This window comes from Pristiophorus japonicus, chromosome 8 (genome assembly GCF_044704955.1).
Source record: "Pristiophorus japonicus isolate sPriJap1 chromosome 8, sPriJap1.hap1, whole genome shotgun sequence".
NCBI lineage: Eukaryota > Metazoa > Chordata > Chondrichthyes > Pristiophoridae > Pristiophorus > Pristiophorus japonicus.
This window is the reverse complement of record NC_091984.1, coordinates 232,638,684-232,662,447: the sequence shown is the minus strand read 5'-3', so window position 1 is coordinate 232,662,447 and position 23,764 is coordinate 232,638,684. Positions and strand designations below refer to the sequence as shown.

The window sequence follows — 23,764 nt, the reverse complement described above, 5'->3', positions numbered from 1 at the left end:
AATTTTTTCAAAGTACTTACCCTTTTAATATTTTGCATCAGCTAACCATTCCATAGATTTTGAGAATATCCTAACTTGAGAACTCTAGAATAGTTTGGTCTCCAATGTGAGCTGAGACTGACTGACTGACCGGTCATTCCAGCCAATCGGCACACATACACTGAAAACACGCGACCTCCCCTTATCCGGAAATATCCCTCATTCGGAACAGGCCAAGTCCCGAGGATTCCGGATAAAGGAGATTATCCTACCAACACTGAAGTGCAGCAGAAATACTTTATTTTCTGTACGTTTCACTAATTGAGACGTCCCCAACTATTATTTTAAAGCAACTTAAGATCTGTTGTGTTTGTTGTCATGAAGCTTTAGGTCTATTGAAGATAAATTTAAAATTAAGTTGCTCAACATGACAGGAGCTGAAGAAAGGAAAACTTGGCAATTTTGCTATCAGATGTCAGAATAGAGCATGACCAAGTCAGTTTAGATTTCTGCCTAATAAAGTGCCTTAACCTCACAAGAGCTGTCCGCCATCTCGAGCTTCATTGCTGTGAAATTTTCCATTTCCCACATAAGCAATCTATTTGGCCTCCTTGGGAAAACTGGACAGTTTTTTGCGATGAACTTGTAACCACTTGGAACTGAATCTGATCCAGCTCATTTTACTTGGGACTTTACGAACCAACTGAGAGCCCAGACCTTTGCATTCCATTCGTCTGTGTGAATCTCGATCTCTGGTGCCCCATCAACCTCATAGATTAGCTTCTGACAGTTGGATTGCCATTCAGGTCAACCCTGTAAAGTAAACAGTGATGCAGTGCCAGCAGAGGCTGCTTAAGAGAGGGGCTCATCTGGCACTTCCGACTGTTGAATGTCCATCATGTCAAAGATCAACAGCTGCCCACAGCTGCGATCCCCAGGCTGCAAAAATCTGCAGCTCATCCCTGGTTCAGAGTAACATTGACAGAATGGCTGCAGGATAGATGGGGTAGAAACTGAGCTGCAAGGAAAATGGGATAGGGGAGACAGATGAGAAATTGGGCGTTACGTGCAACATTTCCTTTTTAGTTGCGGAGCGCTCCAGGGAAACCTGCGCAGCCAGCTTTTCAAAATAAAAAAACACGCATGCTCGGTATTTTTAATGGGCCGCGCAACCCTTTAAGGGGACATGCAGCACCAAATAAATTAGAGAACATTTGTTACATGCCTTCAAAAAGAAAATAGACATTCTTGAAGCCAATTACTGTTCAAGTCCACAGAAAATAATATTTCCTGTACAACAGAGTCTTGTGATGGTCTTTCGGTTAAGTCTGTTAAAATGGCACACTAAGACATAATTGGCATGAAACCGAACCCATTTTAATTATGTCTTCATCTGAATGTTTCGATTCATGCTTTGGATAAATTACAGATCGTGAAAAGAATATTTTTGTGGGCTCAAATTAAAACCCATTGAAATGCTAAAGCTGAAATATTTTTTGTAATTCAGCCGAAAGATTGTGTTGTAAATTCCCACAAGGCCTTCTAACCTAGATCTTAAGCATACAGTATTCGTGAGATGACATTGCATGTCGTAATGCAGAACAGGGATGCATTTACCACCAATTGCAAATGCATACTTATTGAAAAATATTTGCCAGTGATACACTTGGGTTATCTTAGTCCTATTAAAATGAAATCCATTTCATCCTGCTGTCTTGTCATTCTTGTAAAGTATATTCGGTAAATGGGTTTTCATAGTTGTGTTTTCTGCCCCCATTCTCTCCTGCAGGTAATTATGCCATGCATGATCTGGTAAGCAATCTGACAGGTGGCCAACAAAGACCTGCCAAGAACCTTGAAGAAGACACAATAGTAGCGATACTCAACACTATCCATGAGATTGTTACTGACAGTTCATCAAATGCCAGGTCCCTGATTCAAGCGCAGGGCATTGAGAAGCTTGTGGCAATCAACAAATCTAGGTAAACTCAACAAAGTTTATAAATTAGTCAGAAAATTCGAGATGTTTTGAGGAATTTACACCTAAATTATGTCTCTGACCTGGAAGGTCCTTTCCTTTTTTTGGTGTTTAGTTGAGTAATGTTCCTAACAGATTTGCAGATCCAAGATTTAAAATCCAAAATAGGGCATGCAACTCGTATACAATTCCTTGATCAGAAAGTACTGGCCTGATTCAGAATTGGAGGCATAAACTTGCATCCCACTGCTCCAGTGCTGTATGCTGCACCATTGTGTTGCTTTTGATGGATGAATGCATTGAGAACTCACACTTGGGAGTATTTGTTACTACTTGCGACTTGGTGTTACAAGAGAATTGAATTTAGCAGCATTTTGCAATACGATCGACTGGAAGCAATGCTTGCAATGAAAATTTTGTCGTGCTGCATTATTTCATCTCTAACCAGGAGTAGTGGTTCTATCCTTTTGGAAAATTTGGCATGTAGTTTCCAAAAACAGCTGCACTAATAAGTTTCATTTAACAAATCCACAATGTTATTGTGCATTTAAAAAGTAACTGACTTTCAAATCTACATAAATCTCTGCTGCTAAAAAAATCTGGCCTAACATTCTCCCCCCCGCCCCATCCCCCACCCCCTGGCTGTCGTCCTGTAAAGTGGCCATATGTGACTGTAATTAAATATTCAAGAATTAGTATTCTTGTAAATTTGATGCACTATTATGAGGGTTAATTTATATTGGGCTTTTCAGGATCTTCCTTTTTACAAGCTACTTGAGGGCCAAATTAGAGTTGATAGTGAACGAAAGGGATTCCTCAACACTGCGGTGCAGCTTCTTGATTGAGTCGCTGACTTGAAGGCTGCCTATTAAACAAGGGTTGTTTTTTATGCACTGCATTTTACTGCCATCTTTCTGGCCCATTTTTCCTTTCCATCCATATTTACTGGATGTTCTTAAAATATTACTTTATGGAAAGCGCATGTGCAGATGCATGTTGTTAAAATCAAGTTTGTACATGCTGTTATTAAACATAGAGTATACTTATTCATAACACGAGAGATGACTTTTGTATAGTTTGTATTTTCAAGAATCCTAAAACTTTGGAGTTTCTCAGATGGTTGGACTGCAGATCTCTCCAAAGCTCTGATTGGTGTCACTTTATAATGGGCAGTTCAGGAGATGTTTCAACCAAATAAAATATATTCTCTGCATCTGAATGCTCGGGTCTTTATGCACGTTGACCCATATTGCTCAATTGTCAGCTGCAAGAGTTGAATACATTTCTACAATTTACGCAAGACTTTTAGTTGTGGGTTAAAATAATGGGCAAGCTGGTGAAAGCGTGGAGGTTTTATTTGTGTATGAAATAAGGGCAACTACAATTTCCTTTCAACAGTCCTCGTTATGTCATATACATTGAATCTGTCTGAAGATGTATTGTTTTTGCTCATTTTTAACTTGTTTGTATTGATTTGAATTCAACATGGTAGCCAGTCGGTAAGGGAGATGAAGGCTGCAGCTCATGTCTTGCAGACGGTATGGAGTTACAAGGAGTTGAGAAATGCTTTGCACAAAGATGGCTGGAACAAGTCCCACTTCCAGGTAAGAGTCACATTTCGGACATCAAGTGAACAAATGTAGGATAATTCCTAGGTTTTTGTGGTGCAGCATTGGCGGGGCGGGGGTGGTGTGGAGTTAGCTGCATAATGTGGACTGTTACAAGGCAAGCAGTTTTGTGAAGTGAGAGAGACAGCATTTTATAGAAACTAATTATGCCATTAGTATATTATACCATTATACCTTTCAAGACTAGATTATGCTGTAATTTTTGAATATAGTGAGCCATTTGTACTACACTTAAGTCACCATTTTGATTTAATCTGCAAGCTCAACATGACAGTCCAGCTCTCTCAATCTGGCCTACTGAACTGACTGAGATAGACAGGACATCAAAAATGGAAAGTGCTAAATATACAAATATTCTTGACTTTTGCTCTTTTTTTTATGTAATTCAGTTTGCTACAAGAAGTTATTTGACTGGTCTGGTTGAAATTTGAAAGATTGAAGCAGAAAATATATGAAAATACATTGGATTATTGGGGTATTTATGGCGGTGCAAGCCTCAAATCACGTGTTTAGTGTCTTATCGATTAGATGATCTCCCGTGGGACTGCGCATGGACACTTTATGTAAAAAGTATATGTAGTGTGTGTGTATTTCTTGCAACTCCATTGCTTTCCCATCGATGCAGCTATCAAGTGCCAAGTTCGTTTTGTCTGAGTCAGGAAGTCGTGAGTTCCAACGCTACTCCAGGACTTGAGCACATAATTTAGGTTGGCGCCTTGATTCAGTTGCTGAGACATTAAATGAAGGCTCCAGCTGCCTGTACAGGTGGATGTGTAACATCATATGGCATGCTTCGAGGTGATGCAAGGAGTTGCGGTGTTCTGGTCAATATTCCCTCAACCAGCACTGTTAAAACCATTGCCATTGTGATATAATTTATTACTATTGGCACTGGCACATCATTAGCTTCCTAATACAAATACGATTTTATTCAATATTAATTAATTAGTTTTCAGTTTATTGTTGCTTCGGACCAATCACAGTACCTGTACTCAAAAGCACTGAGCAGCAGCCATCATGGAAGAAAGAAAGACTTGCATTTATATAGCACGTTTTACAACCATTGAATGTCCTAAAGTGTTTACAGCCAATGTACTTTTTTTTAAAGTGCGTCACTGTGGTCATGTAGGAAACGTGGCAGCCAAATTGCGCCCAGCAAGCTCCCACAAACAGCAATGTGATAATGACTAGACAATCTGTTTTTAGTGATGTTGATTTGAGGGATAAATATTGGCCATGACACCGTGGATAACTTCCCTGCTCTTCTTCGAAATAGTGCCACGGGATCTTTTACATCCACCTGAGAGAGCAGACGGAGCCTTGGTTCAACGTCTCATCCGAAAGACAGCACCTCTTACATAAATATAAAATATATAAAAAGCACTCCCTCAGTACTGCACTGGAGTGTCAGCCTAGATTTTTGTGCTTGTGTTTCTGGAGTAGGATTTGAATCCACCACCCTCTGATTCAGGCTGAGCCACAGCTAACACTGGAAAGATCGATGGTTACCAGGGACTCATGAATCATTGCAATATTAATTGAAACCCACTGAATTCCCACCCCCACCTGCTGCTCTGCTTTTACCAGCATTGGTCCAGAGTCCTGTCAAACAAAGATTGAACAATACATCCTCTTTCGTGCTTCTTAGCATGATAATGGCAAGAACATACAGCCCCTCAAGCCTGCTCCGCCATTTAATAAGATCATGGTTGATCTGATCATGGACTCGGCTCCACTTTCCCGCCCGCTCCCAATAACCTTATCGTTTAAGAAACTGTCTATTTCTGTCTTAAATTTATTCAATGTCCCAGCTTCCACAGCTCTCTGAGGCAGCAACTTCCACAGATTTACAACCCTCAGAGAAGAAATTTCTCCTCATCTGTTTTAAATGGGAAGCTCCTTATTCAAAGATCGTGCCCTCTCGTTCTAGTCTCTCCCATCAGTGGAAACATCCTCTCTGTATCCACCTTGTCAAGCCCCATCATAATCTTATACATTTTGATAAGATCACCTCTCATTCTTCTGAATTCCAATGAGTAGAGGCCCAACCTACTCAACCTTTCCTCATAAGTCAACCCCCTCATCCCCGGAATCAACCTCGGGAACCTTTTCTGAACTGCCTCCAAATCAAGTATATCCTTTCGTAAATGTGAAAACCAAAACTGCACGCAGTATTCCAGGTGTGGCCTCACCAATACCTTAAATAGCTGTAGCAAGTCTTACCTGCTTTTATACTCCATCCCCTTTGCAATAAAGGCCAAAATATCATTGGCCTTCCTGATCACTTGCTGTACCTGCATACTATCCTTTTGCGTTTCATGCACAAGTACCCCCAGGTCCCGCTGTACTGCGGCACTTTGCAATCTTTCTCCATAACAAATCAGTGGTCACATGATTACTGTTGGTTAATGAGATTCCCATATAGTAACACTAATTATTGAAGGGTTACATGGACAGAAGAATTTTTTAATTACAAATTTCCATTGTACAGGTATTTCTATTTTGGAAGCTCATGGCTTGTGCCAGTGCTACTAAAACACACAGCTTCAAGAAACACTACGATGTTATCGAAGAATAACTTTCTGACCATTTCAGAGGTCTACAATGTCTTCGTGGGTAAAGTCAACATTTAGCTAAGCTACAAAGACGAGGACAATCTTTAATTCCTTTGTCTGATCTCAGCCAGTGTGGAGGTCGGCTGCTACAACTGGTCCCAGTGGCTTGTATTTTGTTGATGGGTGGGAATGAATAGATGATGGTTGCTGCTGATAGTCTCAACCAGATGAACCCTGCTGGAAAGTGTTTGAGGCAGAATTGGACATGGCTGCAATATTCTGCAGGTTAAATCAGCTGCTGATTCCCACTGTTTGGACTTGCACATGAAAATTGCTGCTTGGTGTGGAACCATGCTCATGAAGGAATCTCTTCAGGATAGAGGGATAAAGTTTTTAAAAAATTAAGTTGTATGTGTGTTTAATGTGCTCGAACGGAATTTCTTACGGCTCTTTTTTTTTTTTACATATGTAGCCTAATGTGACTACACTTCCCAAAGGCGCTAAAAGTGGTGGCAAGGCAACTGGCTATGATGACAGCACTCTGCCATTAATTGAACGGAACCAGAAAGAAGGTGAGTGTTGGTCACTAGCACTTAAGTCACATTCTCTTGTGTCTCCAATTTGTCTGCTGATTATGCAGCCTGCCTGCAGCACTAACATGGCCTCAGATTTTGGAAAATACTATACATTAATTAACATATTTATAATTTTTTAAAGGTATTCATACTAAATTATCCTGCACTTTTTTTTGTAGGTGGCATTATGTCTCCCTGTGACATGCACCAGCTATGTCTCTGCTGATGTTGCTCTGAAACAGGCTGATTTTTATCCCCCTTCTCCCTTGCTGTTAAATTACTTTGACCTTGCCTCGTGTGTGCACTTTTGCACCCGAGGTCCGGAATCTCTGGGACATTGCAGGCACAAATTACTATTGCCTTGTAAGCATGTGTGTCTTTGTAAGAACTACACCGAGGAGCTTATCACAGCATCCCATTCATGTACTTTTGGGAAAGGAAGCACACATTGTTTACAAAGAATTTAAGACTCCAGTAATGCTACCACCATTATAATACACGAGCATTTTTGGGTCAAGAGGGTAAAGTCTTATTCAATTTGATTTCCTAAGCCAGTCTAGCATTTCATTTGAATTAAAATGTGCACAGTCAGAACAACTGATAAACCATTGCACATTGAAATGTTTCTCTTCCTCACAAAGTTTGATTTTTTTTTCCCCCACCCCTTTGTCGTTTACACAATGTATCAACTGAGGGGGCCTGCAGGCAGGCACCCAGTTCCAAAGTTTTATCCAATGCAGCTCTAACCCTCGACTGTAATGGGAACTAGTCAAAGGTGACCCAGATTAAGCTTCAAAAACATAAGAAATAGGAGCAGGCCATTTGGCCCCTCGAGCCTGCTCCGCCATTTAATACGATCATGGCTGATCTGATCATGGACTCAGCTCCACTATCCTGCCTGCTCCCCATAACCCCTTATCCCCTTATCGCTCAAAAATCTGTCTATCGCTGCCATAAATATATTCAATGACCCGGCCTCCACAGTTCTCTGGGGCAGAAAATTCCACAGATTTACGATCCTCAGTGAAGAAATTCCTCCTCAGCTCAGTTTTAAATGGGCAGCCCCTTATTCTGAGACTATGTCCCCTTGTTTTAGTTTCCCCTGAGTGGAAATATCCTCTCTGCATCCACCTTGTCAAGCCCCCTCGTTATCTTTGTTTTGATAAGATCACCTCTCATTCTTCTAAACTCCAATCTGCAGTCAACCCCCTCATCTCCGGACTCAACCTAGTGACCTTCTCTAAACAGCCTCCAATGCAAGTAAATACGGTGACCAAAACTGTACGCAGTACTCGAGGTGTGGCCTCGCCTAGGTGTGCTCTGATAATTGTTATTCCCTGTGGGACCTCTTGGTCTGTGTTGCAAGGAGAATTGCAACTGTGAACAATCATTCTGCAAAACATCACATCGCCTTCACTTTATTGGTGTGTTGTATTATATTAAGCATTGTCTTGATAATTTAGATGATAGGATGGATGATAGTTGCATCGAATTACGGTTCATTTGTTACTTCTGCAAGAGCGCAAACCAGTTCTGAAACTTGCCTCCATTTCTGTAAAATAAAGTCTTTACCACAATTGTAAAGTAGATTTGTGATGTATGAGCTGCAATGCACTGCCTGAAAGGGAGTAACTTTCAAAAGGGAATTGGATAAATATGTGAAAAGGAAAAATTTGCAAGGGCTATGGGGAAAGAGCAGGGGGAGTGCGACTAATTGAATAGCTTTTTCAAAGAGCTGGCATGGGCACGATGAGCCAAATGGCCTCCTTCTGTGCTATGATTCAATGATGTGTTTAAAATTAAATGAAGTGCTATGTTTAGTTTGTGTGTACACTGTAAAATATATACAACATCAAAATACATCAAACTTCATGTGCTTTGTGTTGGTTAGTATTAATACTTCATCCAGTGAAATTATGGTATCTAGTTTAAATAGAATTGAACATTGTTACTTGATTCACCATCATTTCAACTGGCTGCTATTGAGGGTTACAGTTATGACTAGGTTACTTTTAAAATCACCAGCTGAGTAAAATGAAACTAGAAAAATGTTCAAAATGTTTGTTATGTAAAATTGGAAATATTTTTATTGCACAATTCTAGCTGTCATTCAATAACTTTGTTGACCCTATGAGAGGCACTGTGTCCAAAAAGAATGACGATTTTGCAATCCCAGAGCAAACTGGCCAAAACCATATTCAGATGGCTCCAATTGTCAAGAATTTGATTCACAAGAAGTCATATTCCGATCTCTTTAGTCAACTGTGTTTTCGATGGCTGAGAGATGGAGGGAGCATTTTGGAACAGAGATGATCACATGCTTTACAGGGTGTTGCATAGCAAGTGGATGTGGGGATCGTGAGGATTTAGGGAAATGAGATGGGGCATAAATGGGCAAACATAAGAACATAAGAAATAGGAGTAGGAGTCGGCCACCTGGCCTCTCAAGCCATTTAATAAGATCATGGCTGATCTGATCATGGACTCAGCTTCCCATAATCCTTTATTCCCTTATCGCTCAAATCTCTGTCTTCGCTTTAAATATATTCAATGACCCAGCCTCCACAGCTCTCTGGGGCAGTGAATTCTATAGATTTACAACCCTCAGAGGAAATTTCTCCTCATCTCGGTTTTAAATGGGTGGCTCCTTATTCTGAGACGATTTTTTAGTTTCGCCTAAGAGTGGGAATATCCTCCTCTGCATCCACCTTGTCGAGCCCCCTCTTTATATTATATGTTTCGATAAGATCACCTCCAATTCTACTGAACTCCAGGACATATAGGCTCAACCTATCTTCATAAGTCAACCTCCTCATCTCCAGAATCAACCTGGTGAATCTTCTCTGAACAGCCCCCAAAGCAAGTATATCCTTCCTTAAATATGGAAACCAAAACTGTACGCAGTACTTTAGATGTGGCCTCACCAATACCTTGTATGGTTGTAGCAGGACTTCTCTGCTTTTATGCTCTATCCCCCTTGCAATAAAGACCAACATTCCATTTGTCTTCCTGATTACTTGCTCTTTCATGCACAAGGACCTCCAGGTACCTCTGTACTGCAGCACTTTGCAATTTTTCTCCATTTAAATTATAATTTGCTTTTCTATTTTTTTCTGCCAAAGTGGATAACCTCAGATTTTCCCACATTATACTCCATCTGCCAAATTTTTGCCCACTCACTTAGCCTGTCTTTTAATGCAGATTTTGTGTGTCCTCGCAATTTGCTTTCCCAAAATCTTTGTATCATCAGCAAACTTGGCTACATTACACTCTGTCCCTTCATCCAAGTCATTAATATAGATTGTAAATAGTTGAGGCTGCAGCACCCCACTAGTCACTGTTTGCCAACCAGAAAATGACCCATTAATTCCGACTCTCTGTTTTTTGTTAGTTAGCATCTATCCACGCTAATAAATTACCCCCAACCCTGTGAACTTTTATCTTGTGCAGTAACCTTTTATGTCGCACCTTATCTAATGCCTTCTGGAAATCCAAATACACCACATCCACTGGTTTCTCCTTATCCACCCTGGTCGTTACATCCAGCAAATTTGTCAAACGTGATTTCCCTTTCATAAAACCATGCTGACTCTGCTTGATTTGAATTATGTTTTTCCAAATGTCCCGCTACTGCTTCCTTAATAATAGTATCTAGCATTTTCCCAATGACAAATGTTAGGCAAACTGGTCTATAGTTTCCTGCTTTTTGTCTGCCTCCTTTTTTAAATAGGGGCATTACAATTGCGGTTTTCCAATCCGCTGGGACTGCCCCAGAATCCAGGGAATTTTTGTAGATTGCAACCAATGCATCCACTATCTCTGCAGACACTTCTTTTAAGACCCTAGGATGTAAGCCATCAGGTCCAGGGGACTTGTCCGCCTTTAGTCCCATTATTTTCCTGATACTAAATATTTGTTCGATGTCTCTGTCATTTCCTTGTTCTCCATTATTAATTCCTCAGTCTCATCCTCTAGGGGACCAACATTTACTTTAGCCACTCTTTTCCTTTTTATGTACTATAGAAACTCTTACTATCTGTTTTAATCAAGCATGATTTTAAATTGGAGGGTCCTAGAAAGATTTTTGAAGGCATGGAGGGATGTTTCAGGATGGAATTAGTGATGGAGTGAACCCCAGAAAGAGGGCCGGGGTAACGGAAGAAGCAACCACCTATGATGAAAGACATGAAGGGCCGGATTTTCGCGAGGTTTGTGACTGGGTTTTTGCTGCTATTTGACCCTCCATGGCGAAAACCCGGTTGTAAATCCTGGGCGGGATCCTCGGGTACCTGTTTGTGACAGCGCTTTCGAGTACCGCTGGGGAGAGGTGTGCCGACGTGCAACGACTTTGATTGCGTTTGAGTCCGAGTTTCGGCACAGTCACGGCCTGTATACCGCGCCAGAATATCGACAGCTCAAACCTGTCGGTGCAGCGCTGTCAGCAGTGATAAGTACGAAAACCTGCCAAAAAAAAAAGGTAAGTTAAAGTTTTTAATTTTTTTGCAACGATTAGGTAGTTATGGGTTTTGTAAGTGTTTTTGGGAATTTTTTTTCCCTCCCAAGGCGTGCGCCTCCCAGTGCTCCCGGCCCTGGAATAAAGTTGCCGAAACTCACATTTCGCGCCGCAAACGCTTGTGGAACACCTCCCTTACAGATGACGTAAAGGCCGAAAGTTCGGCCTGAACAGTAGCACATCCAAAAAAAAAACAAAATAGAAAATCCAGCTGAGCAGTCGGCCAGCACTGCAGGGGGCACATGGTAACATAAGGCTGGAGTGGGTCATGGAGCCAGGGAATGGGCCAAGTCAGGGAGGGATTTGAAGTTGGAGGAAAATCTTGAAGGCAGTTGTGTGGGACATTGGAAGTCAGTTCAATGGTAACTCAATGAGGGCCGTGATGATAAGATGCAAGTCTTGGCGTTGGTGAGGACATGGGCCATTGCGTTCTGGATGACTTGTTGTTTATGAACGTCCAAATGGAGAGGCCAAGGCCGGACAAATTCAGTGACGAGGTGCATTACGAAGGGGTAGAGGTGAGGTGGAAGAAAGCAGCCTTGGTAAATGAGATGCAGGACAGGAAGCTGTACAGCCACAGTGCTTCATGTCTGGAGGGTGATGGGGGAAAAGGAAAACCTGTCACAACCATTCCTGTTGTCTGCAAATTGTGGAAAGGATTCTGAGCATGAAATATGCCACAGATTGAATGCAGTTTGCAGATAGGTGGAAGTAGTGGGAATGTTTTTGTCGTTGTGGAAAGATATTTCCAGTACTGTGTTGGATAAACAGTTATCTGACTGATGCCAAATATTTGAGGGAAGAAAAATATTTGAACTGTTGGATTCTCTGGACTTCAAAAAATGCCCTGCGATTCTCAACGGGCTTGCTTGACATTGGATACTGGAAGTTCACTGATTTCATTAAACAGATTCAGCTTTTGCATACCAGGAACCTCATGATCAGTTCTATTTTTAGGTAACAAATGGTCTGGTGAAATGATACCCATGGAGCAGTTTGGTGCAGGTAAACATGGCTTTGAATTCCTCTTGCTCATAATGCCCCATGTTCAGTGCTTCAGCCATTGACAAATTCTCATGCAACATGTTCCGTTTAAACAGCATGCTTTTTATTTATCTCAAGACTAGCTAATTTCTAGGTCGGTTGCAAAATAAATAATTTGGCAGCTATTTCAATGTGATTTTGGATTGTGCACTTTGCAGGGGTTTGAAATCCCTTAGTTGCAGCTTTGTGACATTTTTAAGGGTGTGGCAATGGGTTTTTCAAGTTATGTTGCAGTACTTGAAATAGCCACAGAAATGTTTTAAGCAATTCAACTGCAGCCTCTAGCTGCGGAAATCTGGTACTACAATAACCAAAAAATACGAAAGCAGAATACTGCGGATGCTGGAAATCTGAAATGAAAACCGAAAATGCTGGAAATACTCAGCGGGTCAGGCAGCATCTGTGGAGAGAAAAACAGAGTTAATGTTCCCTTCGTCAGAACTGGCAAATTCTCTTGCAGAACTTGTTCTATTTAAACAGCATGCTTTTTAATTTAACTCGAAAGTAACTAATATTGAGATTTGGTTGCAAAAGATTTGGAAATTATTTCAGTTTGATTTCGGACTGTTTGCTTTGCAAGGGGTTGAAATTATTTTTACTGATCTGTATTCAGAAGGTTTTTGTGAGATGGGGACATTCTACTCAGCTGGGAAATTTGTTAAAATGTACATATTTTCGACACTAAGTCCGTTCACAAAAAATTCCTCCGTCTCTCTCCTGCTTTCCTTCCCTCCCTTGTCCCCAGACTTGACTTAAATGGCTCTATCTGTCCAACATCTGCTTGTGGGTTAATGGTATCTCGTCTTTGTGGTATTTGTTGGCTAACTCAGCTTTGACTGGATGTGAATTATTTTTCTGGTTTCCTCGTCTTTTCTGAAAATCCAATGTGCTGCATTATATCAACCCTCTACTTCAATTACCCTTCCCTGGAATTAGTGCCCTTGAAATGAATGCCTTTCTATTTGAATTGTATATTTGTCACCACAGATACGTACGCCACCTTGGATCAGAGGGAGAAAGAACGCAAGTATAAGACTACAGATGTTTCTGGAGATGCTTTTGAGCGGCAACCATTACGGGTAGGCTACATTGCATGCAGTCACTTGTACATTACACAGAATAGACCGAAAACACGAATGCTTAGATGAGGCAGCCTTCATTGATATTTGAATCCAGTTCTGGATCGAAATGTTGAAACAAACATTCTTCAGTTAATTGTTGTCCTTAACACGTGCAGATATATTTTATGGTGATTGTTGGTTATCTTTTGTGATCGACATGTTCATAAATGCATGGCAATTGCTGCTGCAGTTAGCTATTTTGAAGGGAATAATGACTTTTGTGCTTATTGTCCTCGTTGATGGTATTCTCTGATTAATCTGCTTGAGCTGCTCTCTTGCCCTCTTACAAAATTCTTGTCCTGTAATTGCACACTCCATGTTTGATTTGTCAGCTATGTGCATGAATGTTTAATGCTGCCCTCAATCTTAAGCGTGTACGTGAATTGTGCATGAACTGTGTTCTTGAATTGTTCCAGAAATGTTAAGGCCACAACAAAAATCATTGTATATTTAACAAAAAAAAACTTTCATTTTAAATTTCAAAACATTACCCTTTGAGAACTGATGTACATTCTGTAGTCAGTTGAAAAACTTGAATTTGACTACTTGATCTTGCCTTAGTCCCCACCATCCCAGATTTCAAAGCTAACATGGCAGATTCAGCTTCGAGAGGCTCTGGGAACTGGATAAAATGTGCTGGTACAGCTAAATATGACTTTTTGAGTGCAGGCCCCATTAGCGAGCAGAGTATCCAAGAGTACTGGTGACATACTGGTATAATTTTGTAGCTAGCACAATGGTTACATTATCCATTACAGGGATATATTGGGGAAGAAACTCATTTATGATGGTGAATAGTAATAAACAATAAAACCTAATGTGCAGTTTTTTTTCTTCAGATTGTGTTTTTGTTGCATACTCTTCATTGAAGTTATTGCAAGATGACTCTTAATTTACATCTCCTTGACTAAATTATGCATGTAACTGACCTAATTACAATTAGACTTGTCCTTTTAGGTGCAGCATCATCTAAAGCCAGTATGCACAAAAATTAGGATTTCAAATCCATTATTATTTTGAATTCTAAGTTATATTGATCTATTTTCAGTTTTACAAAGAATAAATGGAACCAGAAACTATAAATGAAAGGAAAGGAGAATACATTGGGAGAAAACATTTTCAAGAGCACGCTGTTTTATGAACTCTGTGTAATTAAATCCTCAGATGTTTTATGGTAGAGTACAGCAGATATTCCCTTTTATTTTCTGTTAAATCTCAGTATGCATTTAAAAAAAAGCCATCAAAGATTTGCAGCTTCACTTGAATTCGTACTCTAATTCAATTAATTAACATCAGTGAAGTTGTAATTCCGAATCGGCTCAATCTCTGATGTATATGGAAAATATTTTGAAATCTGAAGCTTTTGTTGAATATCAGAGCTGCATCTGAGTACTGTTATTTTACAGTTTCCACATGACAATGTTGAGACCCAAGTTTTTTTAAATTGCTGTCAATTCAATCCCAAGTTAGTCAAATCATCAGTAGTCTTCACTTCCACGTTTTGAGTTAACCAACTTAAGTTACATCAAAATGGGTTTTCACCACTCCAAAATTCTAATCCACAAATTCCACATTCGGAATTATTTTTTATACTTAAGATTTTTTTATGGCCTTGATCTTTGAGCTGTCAAGTATACTTTGTTGCTTCTATTTTAAACTAACTTGCCTTTATCTATACCTGTTTTAAGGCCAGCTCTCTTGCTATTAACCCTTTCCCTGTTGCCACAGAATGATACAAATAAGAGAAACATTAACAGGATTAATAGGCCCTCAGTGAATCTTGTGGATGCTCATGACACTAAACCTCAGCCCGTTGACTCCTGGGTCTAAGTGCATGCATGGTAGGTGTCTTTGGGTTCCAATGACCTGATTCATGATCTAGTCACATGACAACCTCCAATCACATTGAAGTAAAATTGTAAACCATGTAACTTTGTTTTGAAGTCTCTCAGTGACTACTATTTGCACACCAGTTGCTTCCTCGTACTGTGTTACTATTTCATTCAGAATTGAAAGGATGTTATTGCAACCGGTTAGATCTTTCAGGAGCCTTATTATTTTATACAAAAAAGACTGTTTTAAAATCCTATGTTTCCAGCCAATTCACAATAGAATTTACTTTGCAGACTTGTTACTTTTTTCCCCCTCATTAGATGACCCACCTATTTACCATACGAATGTATCTAGAATGTCAGACAGATCTGTGCTGCTTAAACACATTTAAACCAAGACCTCAATTCAAACAGTAGCCCTGTCCAATATCCACCTGAACCTCTGGAGCAAGCAAAGGTCCCATGGCCGTAGTTATGAGGAGCAGTGAGTTCTCGTACACAGCCCACAGTTCCACCTTCAACCGATGCTACCAAAAAAAATAGACTGGTCATTTGTCATTGCTGTTTGTGGGACACTCCTAGCACAGAATGGCTGCTGTATTTGCTTACATAAGTCGCTGCATTTCAAAAGTAATTCCTCGTGTCAAATGCAGCAGGACGTCTTGATGTAATAAATCACTGTATAAATACATAATACAGGGATTCGGATCAGCCATGAGCTAATTCAATGGTGGAACAGGCTCAATGGTCTGAATTGCCTAGTCCTGTTCCTAAGAAGTAGATGTTTTCCATTACCTTATTAAAATTGCACTTCAGACGTATTTTGATTTAAAATAGCGGATTTAAGGCAAGTACTTTTTCCATTTCAAATTGCAACATCAGGCTGCAAACATAACTGGCTTCATTTAGGACCACACATCTTGTGGGAAACAACACTAGTAAATTTTTGTGTAATTTTGGCTAGTTTTATTTTCTTTAACTACCTACAAATAAACAATGACTGCACGCACTCTGTTACTAAACACTAGTAGAAAACATTTTTTTGTGTAAAAGATTTGAACAGGATGTGTTGACAAATTAATAAATTACCCTTTGAAATTCTTTGTGCAAAATCAATTCTCTGCTTCAAAAACTTTATCATTTTACTCTTGAAAAGAACTTAAGAAATAGGAGCAGGAATAGGCCATACAGCCCCTCGAGCCTGCTCCTCCATTTACTACGATCATGGCTGATCCGACCATGGACTCGGGTCCACTTCCCTGGCCGCTCCCCATAACCTCTTATTCCCTTATGGAGGTACATTATTCTGTAGGTTTTATTTACACCATTATTCCTGCCGCCGTTATCAATCTGTTTCTGCTCTACTATGGGAATACGTATTCCTGACTACACAGTGGTGCTCCAGCATGTCATACCGCACCTGTCTTTTACATTGGTGCTGAGGCTCAGGGAGATTGACCTCCAAGTGGCAATTTTAATCTTTCATTTACTGGTCTATCAGTCTCCATTAGATGGCCAATGAAACTAGCCCCATAATTTCCATGGTGCTGCCTTCTGCTCTTTGGATCCACAGGTGGTCAGTCCCCTGGTGCTACCCAAGACTTTGCCTCTTTTGTATTGTTGTGTGGAGTTGGTAGTAAGTGTACCATTTGCCTGTCACTGGCATACTCTAAACATGCCATAAGTAACATGTGTGCCCCTCCTAATGGCTGGCTCAAGAGTGATGATGATCTCCTTGATTGCTTAATGAGTAAAAGCAATGCAAAGTTTGGTAATGAGGCATACAGATCTCAGTTTAAGCAGCTGTTGGCACTCTTGGGCTAGCGTGTGTTCCAGTTTCTGATCCTGGCTGACAAGTGTGGATGTCAAGTCAAGGATAGGAATGGCTGTGAAGCCCTTCCAGATCTCGATTCACATGTGAAGACACGTGACTTGGATGAAGTACCAGCGGACTGCCAGCATCTTCGTTTTGTGTGTACACGCCTTGGTCTGTCCTGTCCAGCTCCACCAGTTAGCTTCGTGCTTACCCCCGCACTAGATCCTGCTGCAGATCGCCTGCCTGCTCCATCAATTGTGTCGATGGCCAAGCGCAGTCAGTCTAGTCACATAACTTCTGACAGAGTTTGCAAACATGAAGCACAGTCTCATTCATTGGGAGTTGTAATTATTGGTGTGATTTGTGTTATTTTTTATTAAAGTAACTTTAAGTTGCATTAACTTGACATCTGCAATTAAGGTCCATTTATAAAAAAAAATTTCAAAAAATTAAAGTGCATGATTCACAGAAGTTAACTGTTAATTGACAACTTAATGATTTACCCATCATATAGACAAACATGGCAACCAACTTACAAAGTCCCTCAAACAAAATCAGATACATGACCAGTTGAGCTGTTTTTGATGGAAGGGGAATGGCCAGGAGAACTTGCTGCTTTTCCAATAGCACCATGGGATCCCTTACATCCACCTCCATAAAGGGCGGGGCCCCGAGTAACTGCTCATCAGAAAGATAGCACTCAAAGTGCAGCGCTCCTTTAGTCATCAGCATCATAGGCAGTCCTTCAAAACGAGGATGACTTGCTTCCACGCCAAAAAAGGATGAGTTCACAGGTGTTTCAATGAAGGACCTAATATTCCAGGTCCTGAACTACATCTTGAAGGGTGGAAGATGTCTGTGCGTGGTTTTTTTTTTAAACGTATGGTGGCCATTGCACACCACTCATCACATGGGCTTGACAGAGCTAGGTCTTGATCCAGTGGCAAGGGTTAACCAAGACGACTGGAGACCAGCTCTGCTGCACGGACCTAGTGCGCGCACATCGTAGTGTGGGCTGGCCCGTGCTGCCCCTGGGCTCTCACCTCTTCTGGGCCCTTTAGTACTGCATTGAAGTCTGTCTAAATTAGACGCTCAAATCCTGGAGTCGGGCTTGAACCCTCGGCCTTTTGACATTCGCTGATAGTGCTCCAACTCAGCCACGCTGACCCCCATGTGAGCTTACTACCCTTGTAGTCACAGAGTACTTGTGTGCCAAATTTTCGCTGCTTTCTCAACAAAAGATTAATACTTCAGCCTAGCTCCTAGCCTGCTGTGAGATATCCTTTTCTGTGCATTATTTCTAGCCTCGAAGCTCATCGTAGCTCCATCTTGTTGAGTAATTCACATTGCTCCATTAAACGTTTATTTTGTAAAACATGTTGCCAATTTTAAATTGCTTGCATCTAATCTTTAATCATTTCCTAACTAGTTAATAATGTTGCTTAATTTCAGTTTTTTGTAATTGCATCTCCTACTTAAATAATTATTATTGTTCAACTGTTAGTTATGTCACGTTGTCTTTTTCCTGGATTTGTAAATGCCACCATGATTACCAGAATAAATTGAATTGAAAAAAAAGAGAGCTTTATATATAAATAACTTGGCAGGTCAGTGTAAAATAGATAAAGATGCTTTGATCTCATCAAATATTGTTTAAGGAAAGTTATTTTTGCTAGACCATCCCTTGAACACAGTAATGGCTGGATGAAGTGTTAAACCAGGGTAAGGATTACTCATTCATGAAAGTTTGTAAAATAAAATAGTCTGCCCTCTTGTCAAAGTATCTTCAATGAACAAAGGTATGGGTTCAGAGAAAATATGTAGAGATGTTTTGTTAATGGCTCTGCACATAAGAGGCTGTGACTGGCTGCGACTGAGATCAGGACACTTCACTGCTGTACAGAGGGGGATAATATGCCCACAGGGAAAATAAATTTAGTGCTATCATAAATGGCGATGCTAGACATTGGCAAGAACATGATGTTCACTTTCTCTGTTCAGCCCGAGAACTGTTTTCAGGGGTGACGGTGAGGGGTCCTACAGAGCATTAGAACTTTGCAGCACAGAAAGTGACAATTTGGTGCACCGTGTCTGTGTGTCAGGTCTTTGCTCGAACAGTGCAAAGCTGATCGCTCTGCCCTCTATCTTCCTCTCCTTGAATGTTTTTTTAATCTACTCTTGCCTTTTTAAAAAAAAATGCAATGATCCTCATCTCGGTTATGGAAGCAGCCCCTGGATCCGCCAATAATGTGACGTGACTGATGTTGTGATTGCTGTCATGATACAGGGATGAGAAAAATAGTCCATTAAATTACTATTCCAGTTAGAAAGGACTGATGGCAAAGTGTTCAATTCTCTCTCAACTCTGTATAAAGACATGTCTCCGAATCTCCCCCTCCACACTTAGTGACCATTTTAAATTGACACCAACTCCACACCCAGCGGTCTTTCCCTTTCAAACTCCCATCATTTTAGAAACCCCAATTAAATCTCCTTGACCTTCTGATCCAGTAGAAATAGTCCCAGTATCTCATCTGTCTCCTCGTAAATAGTGTCTACTCATCCTGGTGAAACTTTGCTTTCATGCCATTTCTCGAATGGTGTGCCCAAAACAGTGCACCTAACTATTGGCTTGTACAAATAATCTCTTGGCCTTTACTGTAGTTGTAAAACCCAAATACCTGGCCTTTATCTACCTGCACTTACACTTTCAGACGAATTGTGTATGTTATTTTTGTCCAAACCTGTGTTTATACATTTAACATATATTCACATACATTCCTTGTTTTGCTGCCCAAAGATGCATCACCTCACACTTCTCCATCTTTGCATTTCGCTATCTCATGCTTTTTCAACTAAGTTTTTTTACGTCCTTCTGAAGTTTTAGTCTTTCCCATTATAGAATCATAGAAATTTACGACACAGAAGGAGGCCATTCAGCCCATTGTGTCTGCCAGCTGAAAAAGCTATCCAGCCAATCCCACCTTCCAGCTCTTAGTCCATAGCCTTGTAGGCTACAGCACTTAAAGTGCATATCCAAGTACTTTTTAAATGTGGTGAGGGTTTCCGCCACTACCACCTTTTCAGGTAGAGAGTTCCAGACCCCCACCACCCTCTGGGAGAAAAATGTTCTCATCAATTCCCCGCTAATTCTTCTACCAATTACTTTAACTCTATGCCCCCTGGTTATTGTTTGCTCATTCAACTTTCTATCCATGCTGGGTACATTTCTTGGTCCATATTTTTTTATCAAACCTCCAATGAGACACGTTATCAAATACCTCATCAACAGACACAACACCAACTGCATTCCCTTTACACAATCGAACACTTTTTCAAAAGCTCCTGTTAAAATGGACGAACATGACTTCCCTTTAACAAATCCACACTGGCTGTACTTTATTATCCTGTGCATCATTAAATGTTTGCTAATTTGATCATGAATTATCGATTCCAAGAAGTTGCAATTAAAGTTAGATTAAACTGGTCTATAGTTACCTAGTTTATCCTTCTCTCCCTTTCTGAATAGGTCCTGCTCATAGTCTGTCAGATTGTATTACGTTAATGAGAGCCACAAATAGTTCAACCCATAATTCTGAACCTGACTCCTTGTGCCACTAATGACAGTAGATATCATGGTCCAGGATAAACTTTCTCTTTGTCATCCCGCTATAGAGGGTAGTTGTTATCTGAGACTTGATCAATCTGATCTATCCCAGTCCTGACAGCCTGCACTCTGCTGTTCTCTGGTGCGGTACAGCCATTATCACGCCATATTTTCCAATATATGTCAGAAATGTAATGGGTACATACAGGAAAAGATGCATTTAAATAGGTGGCAGAGAGTTCAAACAAAAAAAAAGCACACGTTATTAAATGTGTGCACAATTCAGAATGCAAGCAAGTAAGGATGAAAAGGAGTCGAGGGTTATGGGGAGCGGGCGGGGAAGTGCAGTTGCCCAGATCAGATCAGCCATGATCTTAATGAATGGCGGAGCAGGCTCAAGGGGCCAAATGGCCTACTACTTTTCCTATTTCTTATATTATATTTTCCAAGATTATTCCATTTTATTGTGTTTCTGCAATCTTAAAATTCTCGTATTTATGAAACCGAATATCACAGGCTCGTAACTTACCTCCCTTGGACTGGAAAACCACCCACCACAAGACTGCGAGGAAATTATGTTGGAGGGGAGGATTCTTTATTTTTCAAAAAGAAAATAATGTTTAACAAGGAAATGACTGTGCATGATGGGTGGCATTGTCAGTCCAGGAAAGTGTGCCCAGTGGTAACTGGAGCAAACACAATTTCATTTGATTTTAAAAAGAGATCATTGATCTATTTCCACAACCTATAATTTGTTTTTCTTTTCCCAAACTTGTTTATTCCAGGCATGAAATGCAGCAGCTATTGAACATTGTACAGAGGATCTCATTATTCACCACTGCCATTAGATTTGGAGGACTTCATTTCATGGAAGCTATCGACTAAATTTAAAGAGAAGGAAAAAAAAAGTCCCATTGGTCAAATCATAAAATACCATACGTTTCCGGGGAAATGGAGGCGGTGGGGGGGTAGTTAAGGGGTGAAAAATCGCAATACAGTCCCCTCCAACTGGAGCAGCCCCTTACCCAAAAAAATGAGCTTTTGTCTGGTTGGTTAGATTTCTTTTGAAATCTTTGCAAGGGGGTGTTACGAAGGATGATGAGAGAATGTAATGTGGTGGAGAGAAAGGAAGCCAAGAGGGTGTTTTTTAAAAAAAAAATCTTTCATTGCTTTTAAGAACTGGTTTAAAAATAGTTATTTGCTCCCAATTAAAACCATTTACCATAACTTTCTTTTTGAACTGTGAAAACCAAGTTTAAATGTGTTTTCATTTTGTGGAGGATTTTGTGTTGAGAGTGAGGCTGAGGAGATGAATGCACAGCTGCTGGGATGAAGGATGTGAATCGAGAAGGCTAGAAGGGAGTTTGTTTGGTGAGATGAGAGGGCTTTAACGTTAATCAGCTGAGTAAGCTAACCCTACTGACACTGCTGGTTTTATTGAATTGGTGTAAATGTACAGTTATAATTAAGGTGTTACATGTTCCGTATAGAAAATACAAAATATTTCAATAGACTGGGGCAGAATAGTACCAGCTATTTAAATGTGGAAGCAAATTTTAATACGTAGGTGACGTTTAACTTTTTTGCCATTTTGTATATTTACCCTGTTCCATTTTGGATTTTACTGGTTGTGGAATGAGGATGTAACCCTAACATTGGGATGCTCTGCAGTCTATGCCCACTTCAGTTTTTGTACATTCAAAACCAGCATGACACAAGTGACATTGGTGCTGGACCAGTCTATATAACGAAGAAACAAACAGAAATGTGTACTTCCCACTCCCCACCCCTCCCCACCCAAAGAAAATAAATCAAAGAATTCAAGGTGCTGTTCCAGTGAGACTAGTTTGTGTATGTTGAACCGTTGTATGTCTTTTTACTCAAAAAAAAAAGCAAATTTTGTTGTGTAATGTTCGATTTGATTTTTACTTCTCTCAGCTGAGCTACAAACTGTGAATTTTCAGCGTGGATGCCTGGAAAGCACATATTTAAACACTGACTATTTCTTCAAGTGCTTCCAAATTACTGGAAGAGTTGAATTTACTTTGCATTCACAATGACTGGCATGTACAGTATGTATCCATCATGTCTAACAATACTAGTTGGCTTGACTTTTGCAATGCCATTTTGAAGCAGAACTGCATCTTAATTTTTTTTTTTGTTTTGAAAAAGGGGGGAGGAGGGGATTTAATTCTGAAGCAGTGCTTTTCTTCAAATACTTAATTACCTGAAGGATGAACTGGAATACGTCAGTTGCCAAAACAGTATCATTGGATGGTATAGACACAACATTTGCTGTTAATTCTCGTTTGTTACCAAAGGGTTGGAAAATGGAGACGGTCTCGAAGTACATTACAAGAGCTGTTCGTGACCTTTAATTATATTTCTTTTGTGTAGTATGTTGCAGGTGACTGCTTTGAAGAAACAACAAGCAAGGTCTGCCATTCTGGTTGTAGATATTACTGTTCAGATTTCTGGAAACTTCTGAATATTAGTGGCAAATGTGTTTGTACTATCATGTGCCTTAAACTTTTCATGGTAGAAAAAGATAATGATATATATATATATATATATAATATATATATTACTCTTAGCATAACTGTAGTTTATACTGGTGGGTTTTGCATTGCATTGCATTACACTGTATTATAAATTACACTTAACAATGACTTACGCTTTCTTAGAACTATGCTACAGTGACCGAATGTATTATGTTTAATTCCACTAATATCCTGCAGCAGGTAGAGAGCTTGTTAAACCAGGTTTGTAGAATTATCAACTTGGTGTGTTTTCAATAAACAATGCCTGGAAATGATTCTGTGTGTCTTTTCAAACGATTCATTAGATTTGTCCAGCTCATTTGTAAGGATTACTGTCCAATGAGCCAGCTAAACTCTTCAGTCAGCACAAAATACTGTTTGATAAGCCAGACTCGAGCATTGATCGGGTAAGTCAAAAATCCTGTTGAAGGAAGCCTGCTGCCTTTTGCAATGCTGGAACAGGTTTTGTTGTATATGTCTAATTTATTAGCTCTGTGTACCTTCAACCACATGCTGGAGGGGACACCACCTTGACTCTTCCTAATTACTGGAGTCCAACAGCAACAGCCTGTATTT

At 40.1% G+C, this 23,764-nt stretch overlaps 1 protein-coding gene across 1 annotated transcript in view; it reads left to right on the top strand.

Annotated features, from left to right (window-relative positions):
• Positions 1-23,463, top strand: part of arvcfb (ARVCF delta catenin family member b) — a 370,176-nt gene extending 346,713 nt beyond the window's left edge. The window contains exons 16-21 of the mRNA XM_070888063.1: positions 1,769-1,961; positions 3,450-3,561; positions 6,613-6,712; positions 12,186-12,233; positions 13,260-13,351; positions 21,434-23,463. Of these exons, the coding sequence (XP_070744164.1) occupies positions 1,769-1,961; positions 3,450-3,561; positions 6,613-6,712; positions 12,186-12,233; positions 13,260-13,351; positions 21,434-21,439 (551 nt within the window). The 3' untranslated portion in view covers positions 21,440-23,463. The remainder of the gene's footprint in view (positions 1-1,768; positions 1,962-3,449; positions 3,562-6,612; positions 6,713-12,185; positions 12,234-13,259; positions 13,352-21,433) is intronic.
• The last annotated feature ends 301 nt before the right edge of the window (positions 23,464-23,764 follow it).